At 37.3% G+C, this 13,264-nt stretch overlaps 1 protein-coding gene, 1 long non-coding RNA gene and 1 other non-coding gene across 3 annotated transcripts; all 3 read left to right on the forward strand.

Moving 5' to 3' along the window:
- Positions 1 to 3,823: 3,823 nt before the first annotated feature.
- Positions 3,824 to 3,895, forward strand: TRNAP-GGG. Its single transcript has one exon. It is a non-coding gene; the product is annotated as a tRNA-Pro (tRNA).
- A 1,418-nt stretch (positions 3,896 to 5,313) lies between these two features.
- Positions 5,314 to 10,881, forward strand: LOC100893326 (kremen protein 1). Its single transcript, XM_030983548.1, has 7 exons — positions 5,314 to 5,613; positions 6,179 to 6,319; positions 7,047 to 7,193; positions 8,588 to 8,857; positions 9,322 to 9,401; positions 9,923 to 10,211; positions 10,631 to 10,881. The coding sequence occupies exons 1-7, from the start codon at positions 5,481 to 5,483 to the stop codon at positions 10,879 to 10,881; spliced, it is 1,311 nt and encodes a 436-aa protein (XP_030839408.1). The 5' UTR covers positions 5,314 to 5,480.
- Positions 10,882 to 11,007: 126 nt separating this feature from the next.
- On the forward strand, positions 11,008 to 12,451 carry LOC115923007. Its single transcript, XR_004063717.1, has 2 exons — positions 11,008 to 11,377; positions 12,241 to 12,451. It is a non-coding gene; the product is annotated as an uncharacterized LOC115923007 (long non-coding RNA).
- Positions 12,452 to 13,264: the final 813 nt, after the last annotated feature.

Genomic DNA, 13,264 nt, shown 5'->3' on the forward strand with positions numbered 1-13,264 from the left:
GATTCGTTCATTATCGATACATGTATCAACAGGTTAAAGACGTAAATAAATTTAGCTTATGAGATGAACATATGAATGATAAATGCAAAATATCACATTTTAGTCTATTTTACATACCAAATTACGATAAAACAGGAAGCTTTGATGATTTGAGCTAAAAATTGAAAGTGAAATGATTAGACCTTCCCTGTATATACATTCGTTTAAAACTCGTTTTCGTTCAATCTATGCTGACGTCATGCGAGAAAACGTTCGCTGATTGGACGCTACAATTTCGGTAGAGAATCCCGCTCGGAAACCAAGGTCAACATAAGAAATCCAAACCAGATTACTAAAGGCCTCTTGGCTGAAGCCACTTGGTCTCGCGTTTGCTTGGGTTTTCGTGATTAGTCTCGTTTTAGTCGCTCGGCGTCAGATATAAATATCATTATCAGACACGAGGCCTTGTCTAAAGGCTACTCTACTCCCTTTCATTCGCTGATAAATGGGAAAAGAGGGACCGAAGGATATTTGTTAGATATCTGATGTCATATGGCAATGTCATTAAATAATATAGATAAGTCCCTATCATCTAGCTTCTTATACAGCTATGCATTGATGTTTTTTACGATATTATGAGGCCAATTGCAAACCACTTCCATTGTTACCACTTCAACTGATATGTGATAATATTTGCATCCTGATAGCAATGTTAAAGGTACTATGTCCCTTTTGCAGCCAACCTCAAATTCTGTAGAACTTTGCAGGAATTATGAATATGTCATGTATGTCCTATCTGTGAAATTTAAACGTTAGCAGTGTCCTAATATTCAAATTATACAAGGAAACCCGTTTACTTGCTAGACTTCACTGTCAGACACTATTGAGTGACTGACTGGCTCTTTTTCTTCTTTGGTAATAACATACATACAATGAGCTGTAGAGGGTACATGAGCATTTGTCTACATCAATAACCACTTCTTATGATGGCCAAAATTAAACTGATTGAATCTTTGTGCAGTATAAAATGTATAACCGTTCGGTACAATGGTCTGAAAATCAAGACTATTACTTATTGGCTCTATAACTCCTAAGTCGATTTGACAACTAAAAGTCGTTATTTTCCTACTTGAAAGCATTTTCAAGCCCCACCTTTTTTAGAGAAGTTCTAAATTGGTATTATCTTTCAAATGCCGTTGGAATTTAACCTTTTCATTTTTTGGCCTGCAAATGGGACATAGTACCTTTAATGTGTAGATGTTTAACATGTTTAACATGTTATGTTCGCATATATTTGAATGTGGCACAGGGCTTATTGAAAGTGCCTTAGGTTGATAGTTGAAATAATAAGTTTTTGTTCATAAAGTGCATGACCAGATGCATTATGTTGTGTATATTTCTAATTATGTGTTTTAGATTATTTTGTGATTTTGATAGTGTAAAAACTATATATTCTGCGTTTATACGGCGCTTAATAAAACGATTGTCAGCTGGATCTCTTTGCAGATAAACGCTCCTATATAGTTTAAGTATCTTACCTTATTTGATATGGTATTTTTCTGTTCCTGTCATGTTTCTTTGTATGTAAAAGGTTTATAGTGAGCAACAGTATGTATTTACAAATGACGATACAGATTTTGTATTAACATGAGATATATATTTTATTTCTTGGCCTTTGATGGTAATTTGTTTTGTTTATATATTTTCACTTGAATTCTGAACCCCTCTGTCACGGATCATGGGCAACACTAAACCACGACAATCTGATTCGCCACCAAAGACAAGCATTACACATCCCCAAACCGCCACAATAACTCCCAGAACATATGAGTCAGAAGGCCAATGTCTATGTGTCAAGATGTCTACGATAACGAACCCTTTATTAAGTAGTCTTGGTTCCAAGCGCACGCAGGCGCGTCACACCTCCCTCCTTAAAACAGAAAGTTATGGAAGAACTTTCTAGCAACAACATGCATATAATCTCAAAGCATGCTCTGTAAGTTAAACTCTGTAACTCTAACAATAAACATAGTTATTGGATACATCTACATAGTAACAGTAACTGAATACTTTGGCTAAGCTCATCCTTGTATGCTAGTGAATAGTCTTACATAAACGCACAACTGTTTATCGATTAACAATAACAAAAAGGTGGTATTTCAAAGAAAAATGAACGCCCTCTTTATAGACATGTACCCATTGCACAGCAATACTGGATATAACCGCTACAAAATTTTCTTATTTTTTAAAAGAACAACTGGCAAAAAACATATACATCATTGCCACTGAAAACTGAAACCATAGTCCTCTGCCTTTTGATTAGACACAAATGTGTCGAGCTGAATCTGAAATATTTCAAATACGCTTATATATGCCTGTAGGTAATAATGCAAAATACTGTTAAACACTGACATATATCCAGATATAATATACAAGTGAGTATATAAGCAAAACGAACAAACTTAAATTTGTCACCTGATACAATATAGTAATAAATTTACGACAAATATTCATAACCTTTCATGGTCATGTGACCTTACCATAGCCACAACACTAGTTATCAACATGCATACTGTACACAGCTCGTTAAATATGTGAAATATATAGATAGCTGATCTTCCACCAAGTGAGTATAAGCACGATTTTAACATTGAAGCCCAGGGAAAAAAACGTCTAAAACCTGATTTTAAGGAAATTGTCACAAAGGAATGGCATTTTCGATTAACCTTTTCTGAAAACGACAAATACTGATAACTTGCTCTTTTTCAATGAAACAAAATATGAAACTTGATACATTCAACAACATGTACAAAGCACCTTCATACCTCTACTATAGTACTCAGTACATGTACTTTTAAACAAATAGTATGAACACTCTGTATTTACTTTACCTCTTGTAAAATTCTTTAAAACAAGGTATAATCATATTCTTTTCAGCAATAACACTACACCTTTTTCTGTGTGTCAATCTCAACTGTACAATTTAAACGAGCTCCAAACAATGAGAAGTTACCGTATCGTCATTCTCTCTTGAACATACATGTAGTATCACTGTTATTGTAGTAGTCTTAATTGTCTGTACCAACTGTAATCTGACCAAAATGCATTTGACGGAGTGAAATACATTATAATGTATTAACTGCTATTTAAAATCTTGCATGTTAACCTCTGTTGACTAGACAAAATGTATGACGTTGAAAATAAACTGCATATACCTGCAAATAAAAATATTTAAAGAATATGCAAAAAGAGTACGCTGTACAATTTTCACATTTTTCATATACAAAATACAATAATTATTTCTTAACATTGCAAATAGCAATCTATCCACGAGACAATGTATCAGCAATGATATTGTCGTTTCCACGAATGTGTTCAATCTTCAAATCATACTCCTGAAGCATGAGAGACCACCTCATTAGTCTGCTGTTTTTGTTTCTCATCTTAGTTAGCAAGGTGAGAGGGTTGTGGTCAGTTCTTACTGTCACTGAGTATTCGTTGGTAGTTACATATTGTTACGAATATACACATGAGATGTTGATTAATATGCTAATTCCAAGATGTGGCTAGAGTTGAGAGTAATAAACGGATCAAAGGTAACCAAATCATCTTGATTGTTCTTTATTTATCAAAATAATTCTGAGTTGTGGAAGGGCCAATGTGAGTAGATTGCCCCGACCCAACAATATATATCAAAGTACTGGAGAGATAGGATAAGGGCCAGGGTTTCCTTCTCAATTGTCGAATATCTTGCTTGATGCTTGTTAAACTTCTTCGACATATAACATACTGAGCGCTCCATCCCAGCCTCATCCGCTTGGATCAAAACACTTCCAGCCCCCACGTCGCTTTGGTCTAGTGGTATGATTCTTGCTTGGGGTGCGAGAGGTCCCGGGTTCGACTCCCGGACGAGCCCCCAATTTGTCACGGATCATGGGCAAAACTAAACCACGACAATCTGATTCGCCACCGAAGACAAGCATTACACATCCCCAAACCGCCACAATAACTCCCAGAACATATAAGTCAGAAGGCCAATGTCTATATGTCAAGATGTCTACGATAACGAACCCTTTATTAAGTAGTCTTGGTTCCAAGCGCACGCAGGCGCGTCACACCCTCCCCCTATCACTCTAATACCCCCCCCCCCCTCTCTCTCTCTCTCTCTCTTTCCCTCTCTCTCTCTGTTTATGATTCCGTCTCTCTCACTCTCCCCTCTCTCTCTCTCTGTCTCTCTCTGTCTCTGTCTCTCTCTCTCTCTCGGAGGCTGTTCACACCGCAATGAGATAGCGCGGTCTATCGTAGCACCCCCTTTTTTCTAGCGCGCGCTAGCCCGCGCTATCTCTCGTGGACCACCCCCAAGAGGTGCTCCAGTGTTGGCTCGCCGTGGCTCGCTGTTGGGCGGACCGAAACGACGTTGTACCTTCCAAACCGCGGAGATAGCGCGGTCTGGCGCGCGCTATCTCTGCCGGTGTGAACAGCCTCTCTGTCTCTCTTAAAGTTGGTGACCAGCAGGATTTATGAAACACCAATTTCCCTTGACCATCTTCTTTTTTTTTTAAAGTAAAATCCTATAAACAAATCAGTACACTTTGATAAAGCACTAAGAAAACTCCGAGAAAAAAAATTGTACTAATTTGTGACCAAGGCTTAGTTTTAAGAAACTGTCACAATTTCGCCGGCATCCCATTGAAACACATACAGATTTCAATACATGGGTTTCCGTTATAGGTGACGGCGGACTTGTACTTATGGTGGTTTCATGAAACGGTGCCCTGAGCCTCGATCTATATCATCGGGGAAGAGTGATAATCAGTGTGCTGATTATGAATCAATTTCTTGGATACTGTTATTTCGTCGTAAAAACAAAGCCGACCAAAATCCTGGTCTGGTTTTTATGATAGCCTTGTGCATTGTGGCAACATTACAATGGCATATGACGTAATCTGAACATGATATGTAATGACATTGCGATTGAGATTACTTCTAAAAATCGTTCAATCGTCTTCTCGTTATATTCAATAACAACTACACAACATTCCAGCGACTGAAAAAATGATGATGCTTCTCCGTTTGAAAAGCAAATATATCTAAATAAATATGCTGATCAAAATTGAATTCAGGCGCGACTCCTTAATTCATAGTATTGTTTGGCAATTCACCAATGTGTGCGTTTTTGGCCGAGGTAGAGGTGAAAAGTGTTTGCATTGTTCGAGAAGTTTAAATACACCATGAATGGCAATATGAAATTACTCGAGGGGTGCAAACATTTGAGGAAAAGTCAAATAAAAAGGGGTTACGGTGCAGAGACCACGCCAGTGACAAAGGTAATATCTTCTCATTCGCTTTTTTACAAGCATTCTCCAAATCCGTACCTTCCCTGCTCAAGATTGTGTTTTTCAGAAAATTTGGAAGCCAGTCGAAGTTGTTGTCGAATTCATCCCTCTGGCAACTGAAAACGGGATCTAACAACGTTTAGAAATATTATAGGATAACTAGCAATGAAAATGGGATTTCGTGAATACAGGGATATCCATGTACTTGGAAACAGTCCCTTGTTCTTTATGAGGCATATTGCAATTATACTTCTGTATGTCACGTCTTGTTCAGCGATATTCCATTTCCAAGAAACACGTAAGTATGATTTTCTTTGTTTGTATATTTGTTTGATTGTTTGTTTCGATGGTTCTATTGCTGTTTTTCTCAATCTCTCTCCTTTTCTTTCCCTTAGTCTGTCTCCAATTCTCCATAATTCTCAACGTGATGTACACTTAAGTATACATAAGTAAGAAAAAAAGTGACATTCAAATGACATTCAAAATATATCTGCTCATTCATGCTCGATTAGGAAATTAACCAATAATAATAGAATTAATAAAAGATAAACATCCTTATCGGTAAAGATCCTTACAAAATAAACGTTTAGTGAAAATCCTACTTTTTAAAAGTCCTATTTTTTATGATATATCAAATAACGTGACCTGTTATAGGAAATGATGCTCGGGTAGTACATGAGGTTTTCCGAGCGTTATTTAGGAGATTTAACAGTAAAAAGAATCGTCATAAATTATCGTTTCAATTTACATTGATAAAGGAATGGCGATTACGATTCTCATGTTTAAAGTAATGAATGCGGCATCGACCTTTCAACTAATATCATGATTGTTTTGTTGTTTTTCTGCCCCACACACTATTTTAGTTTCCATCAGTTTAGATGGCAGTGCAGACATCTGGCAAGGGAGTCCATCTGCCTTCATACGATCTGATAAAAAATATCGAATTTGTGCAGACGACATATACTGGAGCGATGAGATCGCTGATTCTATATGTAGATACCGAGGTAAGTAAAGATTTGACTCTTATAAATCGGGGCTTACCCGAAATAGCCAGAAGTAGTGTATGCAGATATAAATGACAGGTTTACTGGAATAACTCGTCACCAGGTCCCCTTGAAAGGAACATCCATAAATTTGCATATGCTAGTAAACCGGTCTATTAATTGTAGATCGCTCCAACTGGTGGACTAAGCAATGTTGCATCTACGTCAAAACATCCCAATCGAAATCCATTCTGGTCAGGTACAATCATTTATTTTAAATCACTATGTGATCATTGTTCATGACATAACGAATGTATTGGTTTAGGTTAAGACTTCAATGTCGTGAGCCTACTGCTGATTGTGAATTTGAAAAGAAGAGAAAATCCCAGAATATGGGCCTATGGAAATTCGACAGAAAAAAGTTTTACATGAGTAATACGCGGTCATACAAGTTATCGAATCCTGCAACAATGAGAGTTCAGAATTACATTTAAAGACCGTCAATACTACTGGGCCAGAAGGGATTAGACCACACAGCCAGGTCACTGACAGGTGCTTCTATCTCATCAACTCAGCTCTCAACTAACATAAGAAAAAGAGGATCAGTGGGTACCAACAGGCACCGATTGGGGAAGTTTTCTATATAGAGGGAGCAAGTAGCTACAAGTAGGACAGTGGGGCTTTAAGAAATATTTTATTAAAGTATTTATTTAAAAAAAAAATTGTATGTTATCTTTTTTTTCTTCAGGTTTCGATGGAGCAATGATCATAAAGGAATATCCATCCAACTCTGGATATGATTATGCCGTGTGTAATCTTGCCGAGACCGGTCGCACACCCCTCGTGTGTGATTCCATCGACGTGTGCGATAAGGCTCCAGTCATCTCATGCTTATGTAAGTAAATCCTCGGTCACAGATGCCATTACGAACTGCTACGAACTGCTACGAACTGCTACGAACGATTTGTAGACCACGGAAATTCGGGAAGACCATGGAAAAACAGGGAGATTCGTACGACAGCATCGTTCGTAAGAATCTTTGTGATCGTAGCTTTAGTTCGCCAACTTAATTCTTAAAGGTCTTTAGTCGCGGGTTCTCATGAGGACTTAGACACCATTCGGGTGTTTACTCAATAATAGGTGTTGTCAATTACCCAGAATGGACGTGACTTTAATGAAATGCACTGCACCTTTCACCAATCACACCATAATGAAATACATTTCGTAAATTTCATTCAGGCTCGAGATATGAAGGCAAGCTAAATTAGTTGTTGTGATGGGTCACGTACAGTTTTGCTGCCTCCGAGACGTGTACAAGCATCAATGGTTAATGCAACTAAATTTGGTGTTGGCGAAATATTACACAATGCAAATGGAAAAAGACGGCTGAGTCACTTTTGCACTTTGCTTTAGCACAAATAGAACAAATAGTGGACTCCCACAGTCGACTCACGTCAGAAGTATATAGAAGACATACACTCAAAGCAAAGTGGCAATTAAGGGTTTAAGTCGTCATCAAATAAAAGAGTTGATTAAATTGTAGGAATAATATTATGAACTAATTTAACACAAAGTGTGAATTACAACTCCACTCATCCTTCCGGTAAGAAAAATGAAATATTTTACATTTTTATCTTGACCCTCGGCCGTCTTCAACGAAATTAAACCGATGTTAGTCCTCAACATGTATGGAGTGCATATGCAAATCTTTCAATCAACTTGTAATATACTGTACATATATAAAAGATTAACAATGATTTTATACTCAAAACAGTTTTTAAATGGAGAGAAAGGCTTATAAGATGCGGGACATACTGGAAGTGATAAATGGAGGGTGGGGAGATATATATATATATATATATATATATATATATATATATATATATAAGGGGGAGAGAGAGAGAGAGGGGGAGAAGGGGGAGGGACTAGAATCCATAGAGAAAAGGAATACGATACAAATGAAAAAAACAAAAAACACGGAAAATAAAAAAAGTGAATTAATGAACTAAAATAAAGTTAAAATTGATGAAGGAGGAAGGAGAGAGAGAGAGATATATATATATATAGAAGAGAGACAGACTAAAATAGTTATACAGTATGTGAGAATGTTAGAATGTGGGAACATTGCCTAGGTAAAACTCTATCACGATCGAAAGGACAACCCAAGATCAATTCCAATACCCTATTGTATATCCCATATAATCGAAATCGTCATCGTCATTTGTAATGTTGACATTATAGCTTTGGTAATCGTCAACTCTATGACAATGAAATCATGTTTGTATTCAGTACCAGGATACCAAGGCTGCTTCACTCACACCGAATCCAGTCCATTCTTCACCAACGCGGAACAAGCGCCCTCTCAAGACGAACCATACAACATCCAAACCTGTGCTGAGGCATGCGTCCAATACCCATACATGGGACTTACGAACGGTCAGATCTGTATCTGCGGATCAGCCTTAGACGATCAGGGTAAAGGGGTCTGTGATCTGGGATGTCTAGAAGACGAACTGCAGCTATGTGGAGGAGTAGATTCTATAAGCGTTTTTGCTGTTGGTATGTTAAAATTCATGTACTGTTTGGAGTCAGAGGGCGTCATGTCAATATGTCATATTGTTCTACATAGACTATCAAGTTTATTTCAAGTTTACTTACTTCACTTTATCAACGAAAACATAATTGAATATAATGAACAATGGTAATTATTAATGCCCTTTTGGCTCCCATTATAATGGCTTTCTTTGAAATGATTATCTTTTTGTTTTTAAGTGGCGTAGCTACGGAGGCATGGCTGAAACGAGAAACGAAGAGAGACAAACAGAAAGAATTATATGAGAGGGTCAAGGAAATGTGATTTGCTGCACTCCTCTCAGTCTCAACCCCACCCTGACCTCCTCCCACATTTATGGCTTTCTTAAGTCATCTTTTTATCTACGTACCACCCATCCTTTCTTGCCAGTCCCCATTAAATGGTGCCCGAATAAAACGTTGCTAAAAATTTAATTATTTTTCTTTTCTAGGTGGCTTTACCGGACAATGCAGTTCTTCACAAGCATCGCAAGATCTTTTGCCGAACGAAACTTTATTTGTATTGTCACCTGTAAGTAGAATCGTACAATGAGCCAATTGCAATAAAACATAAAATAAATAAATGAGAGTTAACTACACGAAATATCAAAAATAGTTATGTTCTGACGTTTAGATTTGTGAAGTTAATTTTCTTCAGAGTTTGCTTGGACATGATATGGATTTTATTTTTGGTGTGTAGGGAAATAATGGAGATTGCTACTGTTTGGTAAAACCTCGCGTTAAAAAATATAAAATCACGAATAATAGAAATCAGAGTTTCGGATGAATAAATTCGTAAATAACATAAGATAAGAGACAAATAATTTTATGACACGAGGTACAAAAGACGTTTTTGATGACTTATATTTCAACCCAAAATCTAGTATCGTACTAATCATGTTAGTTTTGCCAATTTTTTATCAATATAAAAGGTTTCCTTCTCAGCATTACCAAAGTAAATACAAAAGAAGTGAATTGATCAACTAGTAACACAATGTTTGGAAATGACTTTTCCAATCCTGCCGTTTATCCCTAAACCTGCAATTTCTCCAGAATTTCCCAGATAGTTTCAGCGCAGGAGCTACATGCCAGTGGACGTTGTCCATCAATGTCCAGGAGAGCCATAATCTTGAAGTGACTGCTACAGCCGATCTTCTGTTAGATGCCTCCATCGAGGTTTCCTCCAAGTCGGGCTACCTGTACACGATTCTTTATGGAACACAAGGAACAAGCGGGCTTACGTTTTACCCCTATAGCGTCTTCCAGGATACCATTACGGTGGATTTTACCTCGCATGGAGTTTTGGGCGGTGGCAGCTTCCTAATAAGATTTAGTCTCACCCGTAAGTTTTAAGTGTTTTTTCGTATTTATAGCCAAACGTATTTTCCCGAAATTAGAACATTAACATACACAAAACAGTGCAGGACTTTAAAGTTTGATTGCTGAATTGAATAGGTTATACTGATTTCAACTTCAAATTATTTAAATGGATTAGTCTGAAACCTTCCTCTTTTTTAGTTATTAGTGCTCAATTATCTTAATTGTTTCGAGACGCAATTGAGTATTCTGTATCTCTTGCCTCCTAAACTGTGTTTGTTGTCAATGATATGTAATGCTAGTTTGCTGGTCGAACGAATTATACTTAGCCTAGCATTTTAACTTACAGATTGGTATTTTGGCATGTAAGAACTAAGGCGTTCATTTTACGCATGCATTCAATAACTATAACTCTTCCATATACTTCCCTTCTTTCTTTCTTAGCATCCGTTGTAAAATCGACATTTCCGCCATTTGTCACTGATTCCTCGATTCGCCATACACTAGCATCTCCGTCGCCGACCAAACTTCGTACAAACTCACCGGACATGCCACCCCCCTCCTCGGATTCCTTCCCCTCCTCCTCCTCCTCCTCCTCCACCAATTCCTCCCCCTCCTCGATCGGATCTAGTTCAACAAAGACCCTTCCAGAATCAGCTAGATCAATAAACGAGCAGGGTATGTATATTTCGTAGATAAAATCAACTTCGCCCTTTTAAAGTAAACATTTTGAAATGTGGACTTTGTATTTTTTCAGAAGATCGAACCAAATTTGAGTCCCTTCGAAGAGATCATATCGTCATCCCGTAGCTGTCCTGTTAACAGGATTAAATGGGGCCAAATCATCAAAGGATATTTTTGCCATCAGTATTTGGGGTGCAATGCATTCTAGAAATTGGAGTAGACAATAATACAATCACTTTGCGCAGCTGGGTTGACTTCTGTGCGGGTTTTTACATGAACTTGTTTTCTCATGTAATAACAAAAAAAAATATTTGCATTCTTAAAACCTTGACCATTTTAACAACTCTTCAATCTGTGTTTCTTATTCTAATCATTTAATGATCCGCTTATTTTTGGTCCTTCTTCTGATACCCCAGCTATCTTCGCTGGGGTGGGAGTGGCCGTTGCCGTTGTTATCCTTCTAGCTTTAGGAATCATCTTTGTCCTGTTCAGAGGAAGAATCGGAAGGTAAAATTTGTTTTACAATAAATTTATAATCCCTAATTGCCACATCCGCCATCACTAACAACAATCGAAATAAAGGACTATATTTTGTCAATAAGTTTTGTATAAGACTTCATACAATCGTCTCTTGCCATATTACATGCCGACGTTGGTGGCGTGTACTGTCACCAATCCACAACCTTTTTTTTCCGCCGGTGGCCATGTGTTGAGAATATTTGATTTCAACTAATAATCCTATAAACTAGGAAGTCAATATGACTTTTTCATATTATCCTTTGAACCCTACCAAAGCTAATTTCAAGATGATTTTAAGATGATTTTATAGCATGAAATATTTAGGTAAAAGCCAGCAAAGCCTGGCCCAAAAAACAAAAAAGCATTGAAGAAAGTAGTTGTGTTTCATTATCATTATACTTGTCATTAATGTTGTCACATTACATGACTCTCCGCCGATTATTATGTATGCGTATAGTGTAAGCAGGGTATGAGCGTGATACATTACAACTTGTCTTAGTGGCCACACTCTCTCATGTCTATTTTTACCATCCACATTGCCTCCCCCTATAGAAGGAAATGTGTGTTGAAGAACCTGTCACATAACATAGACCCTCCGCCCATTGTTCTGTATTCATGCAGTGTAGGCGTGATACAGTCACACTTGTCTTAGTGGCCACCTTTCACACACTCTCATCTGTCTATTGTGATCGCCCACATTGCCTCCCTCTAGAAGGAAATTTGTGTTGAAAAACCTGTCTAGAAAGACCACCTGTCTAAAACTAGCCCCCTTTTTAAAATTCCCATACGAGGCCTTAAACAGGTTCCTTTGTATTCCACTTGGAGTTCTGTAATTCATCCGTATTTTTCAGAAGGACTTTTGCCAAGTCAACTGCAGAGAAGCCGGCCGGACTGGTCGGCTACCACCACGGAGTGGTTGACGTAGTAAACACTGCGTACGCTACACCAACGTCACTTCCGTCCGGACAGCCAGGCAACGAGGAAGTAGAGAATCACATTTACGCTACCATCCCCGATGATCAATACCTTGTCCCGGATGCATTCAACAATGGACAAGTTGAAGACGGAAAGTTGAACGACGACTCTTCTGAGACGGCTGCTGAAAGGAAATTGAACGACTACGATGTTTAATACACTTTTCGTCATCCAATAACGCAGTACATTGTTTGAAGGGGAAAAAAAGCTGTTTGATACCCCTGTGTATATTTCTTAAATAAGAAAGAAAAAAAGAGAAATATGAATAGCCTTTCATTTAATAACATTTGTTGTCACCTAGTCATAGAAACTCCAAAAAATTACTGATTCATAAACTTGTTGGTTTCATTTATGTGAAAACTTCTAATACTCATACTGTTCTAATACTAGGTATAGCACACCAAAAATAAGTACAACAAACTCATGTTATTTGATGATTGCAAATGATCAAGCTTTATGAAAGCTTCAAAAAACAAAAAACAGAATTGAAATCGGTCAATGCGTTGTGATTTTAAACCATTTTTTTGATAAACCGAAAAACCTGCCAGAAATGGTCAAATTGGCAAAAATGGCAAACATCGACAAAGTTGGCAACTTAATTCAACACTTTCTTTGACACAAATAATAAATTAAATTATCAGACACTAAAACATCATCTTTGTGGTAAAAAAATACAAAAAAGAAAATCCATATATCTATAACCGTTTTGAAAACAGAAGCAAACAAAATAAGTAATTTTTGCCATTTTTGCGAATCTGCAGATATGAAAAAGTTGTGAAATTAACTAAGTCCGTCTTATTAATATGCGCATATGTAATCAAATCAAAACCAAACATGATACATCTATGTAACCTATGTATATCAGACAAGTATAGAATTTTTTTTTTTTTTTTTTTTAAG

The sequence above is a fragment of the Strongylocentrotus purpuratus genome, unplaced genomic scaffold, assembly GCF_000002235.5.
Source record: "Strongylocentrotus purpuratus isolate Spur 01 unplaced genomic scaffold, Spur_5.0 spur5_scaffold_13, whole genome shotgun sequence".
In the NCBI taxonomy this organism is placed as follows: domain Eukaryota; kingdom Metazoa; phylum Echinodermata; class Echinoidea; order Camarodonta; family Strongylocentrotidae; genus Strongylocentrotus; species Strongylocentrotus purpuratus.